This window comes from Glycine soja, chromosome 19 (genome assembly GCF_004193775.1).
Source record: "Glycine soja cultivar W05 chromosome 19, ASM419377v2, whole genome shotgun sequence".
Lineage (NCBI taxonomy): Eukaryota > Viridiplantae > Streptophyta > Magnoliopsida > Fabales > Fabaceae > Glycine > Glycine soja.
Genome location: NC_041020.1, coordinates 28,073,327 through 28,092,977, shown reverse-complemented (window position 1 = coordinate 28,092,977; position 19,651 = coordinate 28,073,327). Strand labels below are relative to the sequence as shown.

Below are 19,651 nucleotides of genomic sequence, written 5' to 3'. Positions count from 1 at the left end.
CCCAGGGTGGTTATCCTAGTCCAAAATTCGTTACACTCAAAAGACTTTTACTTCCAGTACCACCTTTTTGCTTCTTGTACTGCCTAAAAGACTTCAATGGATAAAAATATCCGTCACCAAGCACCCATATTCTAGAATGGTCATTTCGAAAGAGTGTCCTATTTCGGAATAACTATTTTTGGAATATGATTTTCATATTCCAAAATGCTTATTCCATAATAAGATAAGTAATTTGAAAACCTATTCCAAAATACCTATTTTAGAATATGAAAATCATATTACAGAATAGGATACTCTTAAAAAATGACCTTTCGGGAATAAGGTTGGAGAATGTTGGACCCCCATCAGACCCCCCCCCCCCCCAACATCGACATAACCGAAACACCACATTGATTCCTTTGTGTGTGTTATTGGAAGAAGTGCACAACATGAAACACACACCTCGAAGGGGAGTTCCAGTAGATCTAGCATCATCAACTCACCAAATATTTGTAAGTCTGATGCACCAAAACCCTTTTGCAGTTCAAAAACATGGCTTTTGAAACCACCAAACCTACTCATTCAAAATAGAGAAATCATCAACGATGAAGTAGACCTTGGTGAGAATGATGACATGGCACTTTTTGATGATAAAGCTAATAACGTAGTTGGTGATGGCAGACTTGGTGTCAAGGATCAAGTGGCAGTGGTACAGAGAACGACGATGATAAGGATGACTCTATTGAGGGTTTTTCACCAGTCATCGATGGTGACGACATTTTCTTGAAATGATGGATTGATTTCAGTGGGTCAATGGAGGGGGGCATGGTGATGGTGGTTATGTGGAAGTGATGGTTAGGATTTTCTTGGGTATTTAGCCTAGTGAGGGGTATTTAGGTATGTATGGGTTTTTTTTTGGGGGGGGGGGGGGGGGGGATGCAGGAAGTAATTCCCGACTCAAAAGTGGCTTAATAAGCCTAGACTTACACCCTAATATTGATGCACATTGTTAGTCCCTTCTATTTCCCATGGATACATCACAATCCAGCTCCATCATGCAAGCAGACTTTGCTTTCACATCCCTCTCGTCATCGCATTTTTGATGCATGAGTTCACTCATACCCGAAATCATTACCTAATACAAATTCTAACCATGCTTCATACTAATAGAGTAAGAGAAGAAGATAAATACAATTTAGAATGATGGATTTCTCTTCCTCGTCCTTTTATAAGCTTGGTTTTGAGAAGAAAAAATGAAGTATTACAAAGAGGCACTTTTGCTAACACCAAGACTTTAAATGGAACCAAACACACCCAAAAGTAGAGCAAAAATCTTGCCTTCAACTTTAGGCCTTGAGAGAAAATTATGGGAACAAGTAGGAGAAGTCCAAATCCCTAAATAATGAAGGAACTCTAGCCTATAACTCTTTATCTCTTGGAATGGATGAATTGTAGCTTAGAACATTCAACCATCAAGTTAAAGAGAAAAAGGATGATTTGTGAGGAGAGAAAAAAAGTGAGGCAAAATGATGAATAAAGGCCTTATTGTCAATTTTATACCTTGGGTTAAAATGATTTTTAATAACACTTAAAAATTAATTATGCAATTGTGTAATATTTAAAAAATGCATTTTGGCATCCTTTTTGTCATGTTGAGTGTGTCATCATATTCTTGGAGAAGGGTTATGATCCTCTTCAAAAATAATTAGCTAAATGTAGTTGCATTGAAGAAGGCACCAAATAGTTGCTAAATTGGTGAAAGTTTTCTTTTAAGCATGTGAAAGAATAAAATTGTCATTTTTTGCATGTCTTATATTGAATGGTATTTTGGTCTTTTCTATTATGTTTTGTCTTGGTATAAATTCAGGTTTTATCTAAGTCTTACTTCATGTAAAACGTGCATTCAAGATTGAATAAAACACTATTATTTTATCCAAAAGTACCAAACTTGTACCAGATATTCTCTTAAATCTAAGTGTGATTACTGCAATTAATCACACTTAGTTGACACAAACATCAAAACTATTCACTTACCGAAGTCAGTGTAGGCCCAAAAGCCCTAAGGCTTGAAAATTTCATAAGACCTTGTGGGCTAGAGTTGATGCCTAAGCCTTAAATTCTAATAATTTGATCTACTTCTTTAGTACTCTAACCAAGATTGAGTTGAAAATACTCTAAATGAGATTGAGTTCAAAATACAATGACTAAGACAAAGTTGAAAATAATTTGACTAAAATCATGTTGAAGATACTTTGGCAAATATTGATTTGAAGATACTATAGTCAAGGTCAAGTTAAAGATACTATGGCTAAAACCAAGTTTAAGATGCCCTAGCGAGGTTAGTCGAAAGATACCCTAATCGAAGTCAAGCCGAAGGTACTCTAGCTTAGGTCAAGCCAAAGTTGCCTAATTTAGGACATGGCAAAGATTCCCCGACTAAAAGATGAAATGGTCAAAGTTGAGCTAAAAATGTCATGGCCAAGACTAAGCCGATGATGCATTTGTTGAGGTTGAGCTAAGATGCCCTAGTAAAGGCCAAAGTGAAAATACTTTAGCTAAGGCCAGAGTACAAATATGTTGGTCAAGGTCAAGTTAAAGATACCCTAGCCAAGGCTAAGTTGAAGATGCTTTGGCTAAGGCATAGGCAAATTTACTCTAGTCGAGGCCAAGTTAAAGTTATTCTAGACAAGGTTAAATTTAAAATATTTTGCAGACAATTGAAAAAAAAATAGTTTTGAAATAGTCATGACTTGTTGGCTTACCCTCTTTAGGCCATGGCCCCGACTAAGTGAAGTTGTATGGGTCAAGGGCTTTTAGGCCCTCACATTAGGTAGGTTAAAAAGCCTTATGACCATTGTAGAGGGCTATGTAATTGAAACCTCTAACTCTAATACTTAAGTCAATACTAATTTTTCAAGAGTGACCAAATGTAATAAATGTTTACCTAACCTTGAAACAACGATTGTATTATAAGAGTCTAAGAGCATCTTTAGTGGAGGATCTTGGAGATGGATCTTGCACTCAAGATTGATTCTTGCCAAGATCCAACACTAGAGATGTAGCTAGGATCTCCACGGTATAAGAATGGGTCTCACAAAAGAATCTTGTTACTTGCAAAAAAAATAATTTTTAATGGCCATCGTGTAATGACTTTGAGAAGGAAGGCAACGAGCTGAAGAAACAAAGGAAGAACAAATGAAAACCAAATCTAGTTCAAAAACAACAACAATTCATCCAATAAAAGAATCAAAATGATAAATGAAAAATTTTAAAAAAATACATGAAAAAATCCAAATAGTTCCCTCAAAACGTCAATCCTTAGGTTTCTGGTGGCTTCAAGGTAGTCATGGCGAACATTGTCAACAATCTTCAAACACTAGACACACTGTTGCCTTGTTTTCTCCACTGTTGTTTTCTCTCCTCTCTAAGAGTGTGACACTACCATGAATAAGGCATTTTGCTTGTTGGGACAAAGAAAATCTAAAAAGGCACTGTCGTTGCAAGAAGCCAACACCAACGAAGAGGCACTGATAACATAAGCCCTTCAACATATCATAGAAGATTGCAAGTGGAGAGAAGGGTCGAGACAGAAAAAAGGGTGTAGAGGGAAACTTGCATGGTGAAGCAAATCTCAAATCTATAAAGTAGAAAGAAGGTTGAAAATGGAGAAGGGTGGGGTGGCAGATTAAAGGGGCAGTAGAGGACCAGATGGTGTGGGCGGTCGTGTGGGAGGAAGAGGCAGGGGAAGGTTTGTATGGGAGGAAGATAAAGGCAAGAAAGGGTTTGAGTGGGAGATTTAGGGGGGGGGGGATATTTAAAGGAATGCTTGTGTGGGAGATTTAAGAGACCTGGGATGCCTCGTGTAGTGCATGTCAAAAGAAACAAAGTTATTACCATTGTGACAATTGGAAATGTTGTCGTTGTTTGTAATAGGTGATCAGAGTAGTTGAATAATTGAACGTTATCTACAAAATTTTACGATTTACAAATAAAAAAATTGACTGTTTGCTACTAGTTGCAACTCATAAATGTTATGTTCACTATTTTTCATACTAAAAAATTCTAAATATTGGCCATAAAGAATCCTATAAATTGTATCATTGATCTTCACAATTCCCACACAATTCCTCATTCTCATTCTCAATCTTAATTTCTCCATCTCTTCTTGTCAATTTTAATTGTAGTTTTATTTCTTTTTTGCCAAATGGATCCAAATCAATTTAATCGACAAGCTTATTAGAATTTGTTGCACAATTACTAAATGCCTCCTTCGAAAGAAAATTCCCAAAATCCTCCTGCTATTTTTTTTTCCTTTTTGCCACCACCAATGACTCTAATGTCAAATAATCAATCTACTTATATAAAAAATTCTCAAAATTCTCAAACTTTTCCTTCAATTCCACCAAACAACTCTGCCATGTTTCGTAGGCCTCCCAATAATTTTAGTGGTGCACAATCTTCCAATGATGAAGTTGAAATGCAATTTCCACAATTTTCTATCCAAGTTGGGATATTAAATATCACATTCAAGGAAGGAGAGAATTCTACAAAAATAAACAAGAAAAAAGAAAACATGAGTGATGTGTACAATTGAAGAGGATACATATCTCATTGTTTCATGGCTCAATGTCTCAACTGATCCAATTTTCAGTCAATCAAGAGATATATTTTGGTTGAGAATCATATAAAATTACCTTCTGAGGCAATCTAGGAGAAAGAAGTTTGAATCAACTTAAATCTCAATGGCCAAAAATCAATCTTGGCATGCAAAAGTTCAAGGGTCATTACAAGCAAGTAGTTGAATTGAAGAAAAATGGTTGTTCGTTGTTATGCTTCATCTATATGCAATTTGCAAGGAAGACGAAGAAAGTAATTTTGCTGTAGAGCATGCATGATGCCTGCTAAACAACAAACCTAAATTATTAGAATAATACACATAAAATTATTCATAAAGAACAAAGCTTTTTGGTTCTAGGGCATACACATCATCATCTAATTCAGAGACATCGATTGAAGAATCATAAACTGACATGCCATCATGAATCGCCCACCCAATGGGACAAAAGGCAACAGAAAAGAAGATCAAGGGGAAAGGAGTTGCAATGTCTTCTCAAATTGTGGACTTGACTAGCATGAAAAATGCTATCAGGGAAAAAAATATTGTCAACGCAGATAGCAAAGGTGAAGAATGGGTGATGCGTAAAATATGTTAGGCTTGCACAAGGACAAGTGTACCCTACACAATAGTAATAGTGAACTCAAAAGTTCAGATCAAACTCAAAGGACCAGTTGTATTTCCAATTAGTCAAATTTATTAAAATAATAGTAGAGATGATTAAGAAAAGGATTTAAATGTTTTTAGGATGTTGATTTTTATAAGGAATCAAATAAATGAATATAGAGAGAGGTTTTGAGTTGTAACAAGAGTGACCAGGGGTTATGATTCACTAGTATATATTGTCCCTCAACCCTAGTCCTAATGGAATTTCTTTCCTAGTTAATTCCTATTCCAAAAATCAACTAAAGTTTATGATCAAGGTCAAAAGATATTCTTTGCCATAAATCAATATTCTAATGATCATGGATCTATCAATTTAAGTCAAAGGATAAAATCAATTCTAGGGATGATTAATTAAATATTAACTAATCTATCAGAAATTACCCAAACAATTTAATCATGCACTTTGGTGCAAAATATTTTCTACCTAGATCTGTCAATTATATGCAAATGATCACTACTGTGCAATTGATTGAGTATTAGAATGATCAATTTCAAATAAACATTAAAATAAGAAAGATAATTAACTAACATAAAATAATGAGAAAATAATGAGAAATGTTATTTTTTCATTAAATCTATGAATGAATTTGATTTTAAAAATTATTTTAAATCTGTGCAAAATTTGTATGATAAATATGAACTTGAGCAATTTATTTTTTCATTAAATCTATGCATGAATCTCATTTTAAAATATATCTTAATTATGTGCATAAATTGTATAATAAGGATTATTAATGTGAGTTATTTAATTCTCCATTAATTAGACATGACATGCAAACAGAACGGAAACGTACCCAACCGCCCCGTACCTATACGATTATTTATGTCATGTATATTACTCGATTACTTTTATTAGACTTTTATAATTACTATTCCTTGTTTATACTTTCTATTATTTTGAAAACTAAAATTAAAACTTTAAAGGTAAACATAAGTTATAAGGAATGTAAATTCCATAGAAATTTTTGTATACATGAGAAGAAGAAAAAAAAAATATTGATAAAATATTCAGTTAATATTTGTTTAATTTTCTTCTAGTATATTTTACCTTTAGTTTTACACATGTTTATTAAAAAATATTTTTGTGTAACTTTTCATTTATGAAAAAAATTATTTATTAAAAGTTAGATAATTAAATAATTGTATAAAAAAAATTGAACCCCCACTTTCATGTATTTTTGGATCCGTCCCTATGCCTCAGCCCGTTGCCTTGTCCACCATTAATGTTAAATCTTATAGAATAAAATAATTGGTTATTATTAAGTTAAAAATTCAATCAATGGCTATCTAACTCTTAAAGATTAACGATTGTGAAGTTTAAGTTTGGATAGAAGACTTTCAACGGTTCCGTGAAGTTTTTATATATATAAGAGTGTGTGTGTGTGTAAAACCCGTATTAGAAAATGCCAATTTGAATGACCTCAACCTCTGTTTGATGCATACGTGTAAAACCCGTATTAGAAAATGCCAATTTGAATGACCTCAACCTCTGTTTGATGCATACGATCATTACGCTTTCTTTATCTTTAGTATGTATAAAGGATATAAGCACCGCACCGCGTCCGCGTATTGATGAGAAAAACTGACGTAGACACACAAAGTGTACGTAAGGGTTCAGGGACAAACGGTAGGTTAAGATTAGGTGAATTTATAGATGTTTGTGACTTAATTTTATGTACTTGTAAACAAAATATAGAAAACTAAAAGAATATAATAGATGATGAAATGAGAAAATATTTAACTGTATTTTTTTAAAACACATTAATTGTTATGTGTATCATTTTCTCTCTTTATTATTTTTCTCCTTATCACTGTTTTTTCCGCTTTTACATAAAAAAGATATACAATTATCAATTCTCTAATGAAACGTAAATAAAAATTATGTTTTTGATGCATAATACAATATAATACAAGACAACAAGAACAATGTAGGATAAATACATAAGTTATAAAACAAGTGTTTGACTTGTACATTATTTGAACCACAATAGATATTATAAGTAAAATAATATTAAATTTATTGTAGTTACCTTTTTATTATTAATTTTCTTAATATAATTCATATTATTATATATTATAAACATTATATATGTAATAACATATTTTATAATATATATAATATTATTATCATATTGTAATATTATGTATTATTATTACATTAAACTGGAGGCTATACGATCAACACAAATAAAATTATGAAAACCACTGTCATTATAAATGAGAGTAGCGGTTACAAACAAATTGAGTGAGATATAAGGAGCCGATAGGCACCTCTAATGGTAAGGACTCGATTCGTATCTAAGGAAGCAGGTTCAAATTCCATTATCGATCTAAAAAATTTATTGGTGAACCATCTGTAAGTACCTTTATAAGTAGTTAGTAGCCTTGAGTTGGGATTCAACTCCTCAAAACTTTTTTCCGAAAAAAAAAGAGCCAATAGAATGGGGAAACATGGGAAGAGAGAAAAAGTTGTAACAAATTTAAATATACATTTTTGTCTTTTAATAAATTTTACGTAAGATAAAAAGTAGTCTCATAATTTGTTGAGTAACAGAAAAATGATCTTTTGTGTTTTCATTCTTTTCTCATTTGTGTTTTGAAGTGGTATTTTTCTAAATCAAACATGAAACAATTACATCTATCATATCCAATACCATATTTTTTTAGTGAATAAAATGAAACGTAAAAGAAATCAAGATGGAAATAAGAAAATATTTAATATATACTCACTTTTTCTTTTATCCTACTTTCACCCCCATTTTTCATCCAATCTCTCTCTTCATTCTCTATAACATTATTTTGTCATATTTATAATTTTCTCCTTTTATTTTTCTCTATCTCTCTTTTCTTTTTACCAATGCTCCCCAAAATGTCAGGTGTATATTTATTATTACTCTAAAAATAATGCGTAAAAATATAAATAGAGTTTTATTTTAATACTTTGTTAGTGTAAAATTCACTAATTTAAAAATACCTTAAATATAACATTTAAAGCAATTATTAAAGAAATTTAAAAATTACAATACATAATAATTCATGAATAAAATAATAATGTAAAAAATGTAAAAATTACAATATATAATAATCATTATCTATAATAAGTTTATTTCCTTCTACAAAACTACTTAAATAAATTCATAAAAATCAAACTTCTATATTTTAATTAATTTCATATAATTATGATTCTAGTTAAAAATATTATCACATCACCGAGACAATGTACATGGTGTTGGGATCATACAGTGTACACGTGGAGTGTCCAACTATCTATAAATTAAAACCACAATAATAAGTCGTGTAATTTACAATATCCCTATAGCCAAAATGTTCTCATGCGCCACCGCTTTGCTTCTCCTCCTAGCCATGGCCACTACCGCCTACTGTAGCTCCAAAGAAATGAAGGCTTTAAAGATGGTCCAAATCCAGGTCTCACAAGCTAGGAGTTGGGTTGATGGCTACGTGAGATTGCATGGCCTTTTGGATAAAAAATATGTGGCCCTAGAAGACTGTGTCAAGCTCTATGGGGAGAGTGAGTCTAGGCTTTCTCACATGTTGACTGACATGAACGTTTATACCACACATGATGCACTTACATGGATTAGTTCTGTGATGACAAGCCACAAAACTTGTTTAGATGAGTTGAAGGCAAAAGGGTTTCCAGAACCACCTCAGGAATTGGATAAAAACATGACCATGATGCTTAGGGAAGCACTTGTTTCGTATGCAAAGAACAGAGGCAAAACCAAAGGTAAGTTGAGCGAAAAACATAGTTCAATTGTTCTTAGTTTTGATTTTCACTTTCATAAATAGGAAATTAATTATGTGTGCATTCTGCAAGACCAGTGCATTGAATCTTCATGAATGTGGTGAAAATCATTGGGTAATGGTATCAGCAACGTAGCTTAACATTTTAAATAATATAACATTTGGAATTTATTACAAATTTATAAGCTGCATCTCGGTTGATAGTGTATTAAATGAAAATAGAAAGGAAAATTGACAATTTAACTCCTTTCAACATTATCAATCTGTATTTGAAATCTTACGTGATAGTTATGTGTATGAATTCTATTAACTACTATGAAAGAAACTATGAAGTATTTTTAGGTAGAAATTATGTACTCATAAAAAAGTTAGAAATTCTATATATAGGGTGGAAGAAATAAATTATACATAAACAATGGATTCCCATAGGGTGGAAGAAATAAAGGAATACTATGAATGCTATAACTAATGAAAGAGCACCCTAAAGTTTTCTAGGGAGACATTTACTTCAAGATTATAAAGATAATCACGTATAAAACTGAATGATGTGAGGTAAAAAGTCAACAAGAAAATAAACTCAGGATTTATAGTAGAGATGAGAAAGTTACATTCGACGGGCATTATTAAAAGGAAATGCATTAGTAAAAGAACTTAAAATAGCCCTTACATTTAAAAAGATGAAAGATTTTCAAGTTTTGGAATTTTGATGACATGTCTGAAGATGCCAGGTAGAAGTACCATTAAGGAGAATAAATCCAATGGAGGACAATCTTTTTACTAGATGTTAAGGGAGGTTGAGAAACTATTTTAATTATTATTGTTGTACTAACGAGTCAATGATTGACATCTTGATTTTGGGGAAAGAAAGTGTAATTTTGTCATATTTACTTGTCATTTAGTCAATATATACGTTATACATTTGACAATCTTGCTTGACATTTGACTTAACAAAAGATGATTGTTAAAATAATAATTTAATTAGAATATATATATATATATATATATATATATATATATATATATATATATATATATATATATATTAATTATTTTATGTATTCAAGATAAGTAAGGATTTAGAAAGGACAAAAACATACAAAACTATTAGGAAAGATCTACTGGAGAATAATGATATTTTTATAGACATGATTTAACAAAGGTCGAATAAACTACATAAAAAAATTAGAAAGGATTTAGAGGATAATTATGTCTGATGTAATTTATAATAATAATTGGTTTTAAAGACCGATGATGATCAATTCAACCCGTCAAATCAGAAATCAACCCGATGACATAGTAACACAAAAATAACCCCTTCTTGGAATCAGTCAAATCGGTTTTTTATACGTATTTTAAATGTTAAGAACCTATAAAATAATGTTCTATTTTAGTGTTTAGCAGTGGAAAATTATGATATTATATTTATTGAATAATATTATATTTATTTGTTTATTTATTTATTATTATTATTATTATTATTATTATTATTATTATTATTATTATTATTATTATTATTATTATTATACCAATTCAATCATTATTGAATAATTAAATCTTGAACTAGTATTTTTTATCAGGTTTAATGACCAGTTCAGTTTTAAAAATGTTTATTAATTTGTGCATTTAACTTTACCTAAAGAGAAATTTTTTAATTATTCTTGTTGTCAACTAACGAATCATTGATACTAAGATTTTGAGATGGAATGAAAAAAAATCCCTTTTTACTTTTGATGAATACATAATTAGACATTTGACAACCTCAATTGCTAGTGATAGTTGGATTAATGAGATTGTTAGAATAATCTATATCTAGAACTATAATGCATACATTATTGAATCAAATAATGAACATATAAATATGATTAATGAAGCACAAATAATATATTAAGATGAATATGATTGTTAATTATTAACTACACAATGAAAAACTAAAAGTTGATTTTCAAAAGATAGGTGTTAACAATTGAAAAGAGTACACACAAAAAATACCATTGAAAAGATGAGAGAAATCTAAATTAATAAAAAAAAAACTAAGAAAAAAAATGTAAACCGTACTTTTGATTTTATTAATTTTTCAAAATAAATTAATTACAATATAAAACAATCTTTTTTTTATAGTTTCTTAACAAGAAAATATATTAACATTTAAATGTTTATTTAACTATCAATCCTGTTTCAAATAGTACATACAAGCTTGATTTTTTTAAAGGAAAAATATCATTTAAATTTTGTGTATGAAAAAATAATCCGAAAATCTTTGAAATATTTACAGTTCAAATAAAATTACATTCCATAAAATGATATTTTATGTAACTAAAACATATAAGTAATATATTTAGATATAAATATACAAGTACTCATTCAAGTGAGTGAGAACAATTTGTTATCCCATTAAGATTAGATCTAATATGTTTTATGACTGTACAATTATGGATACAATACCTCATCCATTGTCAATCTAATTATGATTATTTCTCTTTGTATTGTTCAAAATTTGTATCTTTGCGAATGTGTTATGTCCTTCAAAATTATTGATATATTCCCTTCCATTTTAACTAATCTCTAACAATAGCACACCCAATTGAAACTTTATGTTTTGAAAAATTATTTGAAAACAAAGAATGATAAATTGTTAAACAAAAAATATGATGACATATTAATAACAACGACAGTCTTATAATTTACTAGGTGATGTAAGCTATATATATATATCGTATGATATTATTAGGTTTAGTTGAAAATTAAGTTTCAAAATTATATTCACTATGAGATATTTTTAATAGTTTTCTCCAATATCTTTCTTTACTCCTTGAATAACTAAAAGTTAGGCAATCTATTTTTTTTTTTTTTACTTGTGTCTCCAATGTCTTTCTTTGCACATTTTCAAAGCTTTATAACCATTTTTCTTTATCTTTTCCGTGATAGCTAGGTGTTGCATTATCAATATATCTTCTAAGCAGTAAATGCGTTATGGAAAAGAATAATATACTAGGTTTTAAGGACTCAATTTGTAAATGTGTTAACAAATCTCTAGATTTCCCAAATGTGCTTTTCTCGAAGCATTGCGGAACGGTGCTTTATTAAAAATAAAAATAAAAGCATTCAATTTCTTGCAAATACAAAAGTTGTCTCAAAGCTAAGAGGATAACATGTACTAATAAAGAAATGAGAATAAAGGGTTTATTGTGATGATAATAAATCTCCATCTTCTCACAATCCTATTGCCATTTTATATCCTTTTATTTCTATTTCAAATTCATATATATATATATATATATATATATATATATATATATATATATATATATATATATATATATATATATATATATGCAATTAGAAGATATTGACCAAGATGAGAGAAAAAGTGAGTTAAAAAATATGGGAGTTGCGTAAAGAGTTTGGTATCGTGAAGGGATAATAAAAATTAATAGTCAACAAGCTTTAAAAAATGGAAGAAATAGATCAAGTTACCATGACATTATAAGATAACCAAAGAAGTTAAATAATGCAAGTTTTGTTTTTTTTTTTTTTAATGCGAGGGGTCATGGTAGAATGCCAAAGAAAGATAAAATTTGTTCTATAATTGTCTATGAAAAGGAGGATTCATGACTGTTATAAGAAACTAAGACAACCCACTTTGATCAGAAACTAAATGATTTATTATGGGGACATCAGCCTTGCTCTTCGGTCTTTAAGCCTATTGATGGTTCTTTTGAATGTCTAATTCTTTCTTGGAATGTTAAGAGTAAGATATATTTCTCATTCTTTAGTGATGAATTTCTCGATGCATGTTTGAGTTGAGAGCATATCCCATTACCCTGTTTTATCGTAAATGTATATTCATTCATCTTCTTTATTGTTGGAAACTGAAAATTGTCGAAGGATCTAATGTTGTCTTAGAGAGGATTTAGTGGACACTAATGATGTGTTAGAAGGGAATTTAATACATTAATATTTAGTGATGAGACAAAAGATGTAAGTAATGTTATCAAATTCAAAACAATCATTGATTTAGATGGAATATTGGATCATTAGTTAAATCAGTAGATTACTAGTTAACTTACGATCATTGATATATATAAAAAAATTATAAAAATATATAACTTACAAATTTATACTATAAAAATTATAAAAAAATCAATATATATATATATATATATATATATATATATATATATAATGGTATGCTTAGAACATTTTATTTTAGAATAATTATCACGTATGAAATTAGTAAAATATTTTATTTTAATAAAAAACTATCTGATATTTAATTAAGTTTGTTTTGTAAATAATATTTAGAGTTTATTATTTTTTTATTCCTTGAACTTTTTAAAATTTTAATTTTTATGCCCTGAAACTTTTTTCATCCTTCCTTTTAGTCTCTTAGAAGGATTAAAAGAAAAGAAGGGAAAAAAATTAAAAGATTAAATGTAAGGATGGAAAAAAAAAGTTAAGCAGTTAAAAACAAAAAAAAACATTTCATGAACTTAAAACAAAAATTCAAAAAAGTTCAGGCAAATTTTGTGGGCTTGGAAGTTTAGAGATGGGTGATACTAGGGGCACTCAACATTATTACTGGTACACCCAGCACTTAAGCAGAAAATACCTAAATACCTCTGGCAATTTTTAAAAAAATTTATACACCCAGCAGTACAAATTTCTTCCATTCCTGTTAGTCTTCTTCTTCCTTCCGTGACCTCAGTTCTTCTTCTTCTTCCTTCTGCGCGTGGTTCTTGCTTCTGCGACCTCGACTGGGCTTTGCACGTTCTTGCTTCTGACGGCGTGGTTGTTGCTTCTTCACCATTGTTGGTGGCGTGGTGGTGGTGCTCTTCATCTTGCGCGTTCTTCTTCTGGTTATGTTGCTCCATCGATGTCGAGGTAAGCGCCTTCTCCCTTTTGCGTTCGTGCTTCCATTTCTGGTTTTGTAGTGTACTTCGTAGGATAGTATTGATCCGCATAGGGATTTAGGTCTTCTGTAGTTGGTATAGGTTAGGACTAAGATGATTCACTGTAAGAAATAGTTGATCCGCAAGAATCAATTTTAATTTTAAAAAGTGGGAATTAGGTTTTAATGTATGAAAAATGATTTTAATTAGGGTTTAGGGTTACTTTTCAGGCTTTTAGGCTGAAGTATGATATTATATAATGCTTGTTTAAGATATTGGTTTGAAATTTGGTTTTGAGGCTTTTTGGTTTGTATTGTATAATGTATGATATTGTATAATGCTTGCTTAATATATTTTGATTGGTGTGAATTTATATTTTGAAGGTTTCTGTGGTTTATTACTTTATTTATATCTTGTATGCTAGTGAATAACAAATTGAAAATAGAAACACAAACTATTAATTTGTAGCACTACTTTGAACACAAACTATTCTGTGTTTGAAGCCCTTAAATTTAGTCACTCATTAGAATCCCAAAAGCATGCTAAAAAAGATTAGAACCTTATAAACTCTCATGAGTTATGCAGTTAGAGCATGTTGCCTTTATGCTGTAATCATTCAACTGTTTTATTTTCAAAAGCTTAGATATCTCCATCCAGATCACTTCCCAAACACTCATTTGGATGAGGTTTGATATAAAAAATTAGTTACTGGTGTTAGTAGATAACAACAAAAGTCTTATCTAGGTGAGTTTAAGTAACAACCAATTTCAAAACTCTATTTAGATAAGATGTAATTGTATGTGTGATTTCATACTCATAGTTGCTTAAGTAACATACTCAATGTTTTGCTACCGTAAATGTTTGCGACATCATTGAAAGGCAGATGGAGTGCAATCATGACCACATTTTTTAGTCACTTAAGAACTATATCATAACCCCACCATGTTTTTCATTCATTCTCCTTGCATTTTACACGTTCAATCAAATACCTTAATTATGAGTGGATTGTGTTCTCTTCTGCTTTTTATAAGGACATACATGGTTGTCTGTAGAAGTTTTTTGTTGATTCATTGGTCCCTAGCCACGAGTTTTTGGACTTATTTATCGTTTTAATGATGTTGTACATGGCCAGTGTTTGTGGTTTGCGACACATGGTCAACCCAAATTAATCTTCTTCACCCTCAAACCAATCACACTTAAACATCAGAAACTTGAAGACATGTATAAGGTTTTTTTGAAGACATGTCCAACAACATGTATAAGAAGCCTCTTGTATAAATCAAAAACACCAAATTACATGCATTGACTAACTTCACTGCATCAGGGTGACACCAAAAGATATCACAAACCACGTATTCATCCTTTAATCTGTGCCAATGAATATATTGATCCCGTTCAAGAAGCTTCATTAGATGTTGCATTTCAGTATCACTTCCTCTTATGGAAGAACGATATGTACTTCTTGCATTGTATATTTGTTTGATGGTCGTACAACTATTGATATTGTGTTCCTTCAGAGTTAGCATAATGCTTATAGGAATCAAGTTGATCCGTATAAGCCTTGCAGATCAAGTTGATCCGTAAGGCTTATACGGATCAACTTGATCCGTATGCTTAATATCAACATACAGATCAACTTGATCCATACCAGCCTTACGGATCAACTTGATTCGTATGCTCTACGGATCAGCCCACTTATAAACACCCAGCAGAGATGCAAAAATGCGTACCTCGTACCTCGTTTGCCATTGACGTCGAACAAACCACCGCAACAATGAACACCGACACCTTCACCTTCACCGAAAGCTCACCTAGCGCAAGAAAATATCTCACGGAAGAGAGAAATGCAAGAAAAAAAAGCTCTGCAGCGAAAATCACTGTGCACCCAACTTTTTAAAGAAGAAGATATAGGAATGGGCATTTCTGACATTTTCAAAAAGTGTTGGGTGCACCTAACATCTCCCTTCAGAGATGTGTTGTGCTGCATGTTGTCTTATCTAAAAAAAAAAACTGGCAACACAACCCATAAGATTCAAACCTATGCCCTCAAACTCTAGTAGTTGAGCACTAACCACTAATCTACAAGGTTCTATTAGTAACTACAAGAAGATTATATATATAAATATAAAATATGTATATATATATATATATATATATATATATATATATATCAATAAATATAAATATAAAAATTTATTACATTCTTATTATAATTTTATTGTTTAATACTTGTTAGCACTACATGCTAATGAGTAATTTTATCTATTTTTTTTAGAACTTCTTGGATGAATGTTAATGAATTTGAACTTAAAAAATGGACTTGTGGAATTATATTAATTTGTGATGTGCTTTTTGCTTTTATTAAGGTAGGGTATAATTTTATTTATATATAGACTGAGTCATACAAGTCAATTAGTGATTAGGGGTGGCAAAGTGGACGGACCAATCCAGTCCATTGGGCCAAAAAAGAAAAATAGGTTAGTCAGGTAACTCATATTCTATATGGACCTCTTTTTTTGAATTCCAACCGTGGTCCATTTGGGTGACCTATATTAGCTCATTTTACTCTTTTTTGTTTAAATTTATACAAATTCAAAAGGAGAGAAAATATTGGGCCAAAAAAGGCCAGTTGAATATGAGCTTATATTTCTTGAGTCCATCCTAGCCCGTTGGGTGCATCGGGCTTGCCCAAGTAGACCTACTATATTTTAGTCAACATTTTCTCAATCCAACTCAGCTTGACTGGGCATGCCAATGGGTCGGCATGGCTAGCTAGGTTCATTTTGCAAGTTCTATTAGTGACCCACTGGTTCGACTAATGATCCAGTGCCTTGGTCGTATCAATCACTCGTTCGATTTTTAGAACACTAAGTTTAAGTATTAAAAAGATAATTTATCCTAATATTTATTTAAGTAGTCCAATATATTATAAATAAATGATAAATAAATTATAAAGATTTGGGCCAATATAAAATAACTTGTGACAATAACTCTAAACAAAAATACAAAATAAATTTCTTGGGCTTGGTGATACATCAACCCATTTAACATATGAAAACCTCAATAGAAAAGGTTACAATTGAAAAGGTAAAAAAATTATGCAGCCGTCACACAGGAAGAAGCTTGATCATGAAAACCAAGTGACGCACTCTCTCCTTGATACATCTCCGATCTAACACGTTGCTTGAATTGGCCCTATGTATGGGTTCTGGTCTGACTGGCCTTATTGGCTAGTTTGAGCCGATTTTAATAACTCTGGCTGTGAGGTTTATTAAAGAATTTTAAGAATTTCATGAGTTCAAACAGTTCATTTTTTACATGAAGCTTATAGATGATCCATTGATTGGTAAAAAATAATCATGATTCTTTGTAAATAGATATACAATGTATATTATATAGCTAGATTTCTTATGGCTGAAGAAATTATGTTTGAATCGAAAATAATAACCGAATGGATAGAGAATAGAGACATCTCATATCATTGTCCAGTATTTCTTAAATACAATAATTAAATTGGGACCTAAGTCACATAGGATCAATAACGGTTAATTGTCTCATCCATATTTCAAAACCTTTGGATCTACATGTTTGAGAGGATAAGAGGTAGAAAGTTGGAAATTATTCACTTTTTAAGAGAAACTCAAACAAATATGTATATATAGGAAAAAAAAGTTTACACACACTAGGTAGAATTTACTAATAAAAGATAACAAAGATCTCATTTCAAAACAAACTTGTTGAACAACTTTCTTTCGGTTTTTTGATTTTACACGTCTAAGAAGGTACCTTTAGAAAAATTTATACTGAAGTTTTCTTTTGGTTTTGTAATTTTACAAGTCATAGATTAAGCACAACTTGTAGAAGGCCAATTTGAAACTTTATTTATCAAAGAATAAAATGAATGATCTTCAATGTATGTATATAAATTTGGAAGAAAACTAGATATGTAGAAAGCCAGGGTTAAAATATGATACACCAGGATTGCTTATCTGTGTGTAACTTAACAAAATCTTAACATCAATGATATATGGACACCTCAACAATATAACTATAAAAACTCATTTGACACTTTTCATTTTTCTCCATCTTCATTTTTTTGTTACATCATATTACCTATTACATTATCATTTCTCCCTATTCTGTCTTTCTCACTCATGGTGGTGACTAGCTTTTGGTATACATATATCGGTTGAAGATAGGAGCACAAGATGTTTACAATTTTTGACAAGATTTGATTTTTTTTTTCCCGTGTGTAGAACCACTTCAGGAAACATTGTTAGAATCTAATGGTGGTCTTTTAGCATCATGGAGTAGTGGAACTTCTAATGCAGACTTCACAGTGGCACAAGATGGTTCAGGCACCCACAAAACAATCATTGAAGCAATAGATGCACTAGCTGCAATGGATAGTAGTCGTCCTTCAAGACCAGTTATATACGTAAAATCAGGGGTCTACAATGAGAAAGTGGATATTGGAATCAATTTGAAGAATGTGATGTTTGTAGGAGATGGCATAGATCAAACTATTGTCACTGGCAACAAAAATGTCATTCAGGGTTATTCAACTATTAGCTCAGCCACATTTGGTAGGACTCATTTATTTCTTTCCAATTCGTAAACTAAGTCCCAAATGTCATTGAAATCTTTTATTTTCTAATTCATATTTGTTTAAAATAGATGTATCAGGGGATGGGTTTTGGGCGAGAGATATGACATTTGAGAACACAGCAGGGCCAAGTGGGCACCAAGCAGTGGCATTAAGAGTCAGTTCAGATCTATCAGTCTTCTATAAATGTAGCTTCAAAGGTTACCAAGACACTCTTCTTGTGCATTCAAATAGACAATTTTATCGTGATTGCCACATATATGGCACCATTGATTTTATATTTGGTGATGCTTCAGTGGTGTTCCAAAATTGTGACATCTTTTTAAGAAGACCAATGGACCACCAAACCAACTTCATCACAGCACAAGGAAGAGATGATCCTAACAAACCCACTGGGATTTCAATCCAAAGTTGTCAGGTTAAGCCTGCTTATGATTTTGACTCTTATAAGGACTCAATCAGGAGCTACTTAGGCAGGCCTTGGAAACAATACTCAAGGACTCTATTTCTAAAGACAGATTTAGATGGATTGATTGACCCAAAAGGATGGGGTGAATGGAATGGAGACTTTGCACTTTCAACTTTGTACTATGGAGAGTACATGAACACCGGGAGTGGTGCCTCTACCCAAAACAGGGTGACATGGCCTGGTTTCCGTGTGCTGAATAATGATGATGAGGCCACACCCTTCAGTGTGAGTCAATTCTTGCAAGGAGAACAATGGATTCCAGCTACAGGTGTGCCATTCTGGTCTGGAATTTAAGAAGGGAAGTTTCTTCCAACATATGAAAGTATCAGAATAATGGGTTTTAAACATTATAAATGGCCTGAGATGGTGCTACTATGTATTGTATGTTTGAGTATCTTTACTAGCTAGCTAGGTCAATGCACCGCGTGCATCTTTCATAAATACATGATAATATAAAAAATATATAAAATGTTAAGTTAACATAAACTGGGATAAATAAGTAGCAACTTAATCCCACTCACTATTGAAAATTAGTTCTAAAATTTAGTTTGTATAAAAATTCATTCTAAAATTTTACAACCTTTTATGATCTCAATCCTTCACCAAATTGAACAGTAATTATCATATTTCCTTTTCCAGATTTTTATTTGGGATAAAGGTTG

General features: G+C 31.1%; 1 protein-coding gene across 1 annotated transcript; it reads left to right on the top strand.

Annotated features, from left to right (window-relative positions):
- Positions 1-8,579: 8,579 nt before the first annotated feature.
- On the top strand, positions 8,580-19,364 carry LOC114398277 (probable pectinesterase/pectinesterase inhibitor 36). Its single transcript, XM_028360462.1, has 3 exons — positions 8,580-9,008; positions 18,171-18,500; positions 18,592-19,364. Exons 1-3 carry the CDS (start codon positions 8,585-8,587, stop codon positions 19,281-19,283), a joined length of 1,446 nt encoding a protein of 481 aa, XP_028216263.1. The 5' UTR covers positions 8,580-8,584; the 3' UTR covers positions 19,284-19,364.
- Positions 19,365-19,651: the final 287 nt, after the last annotated feature.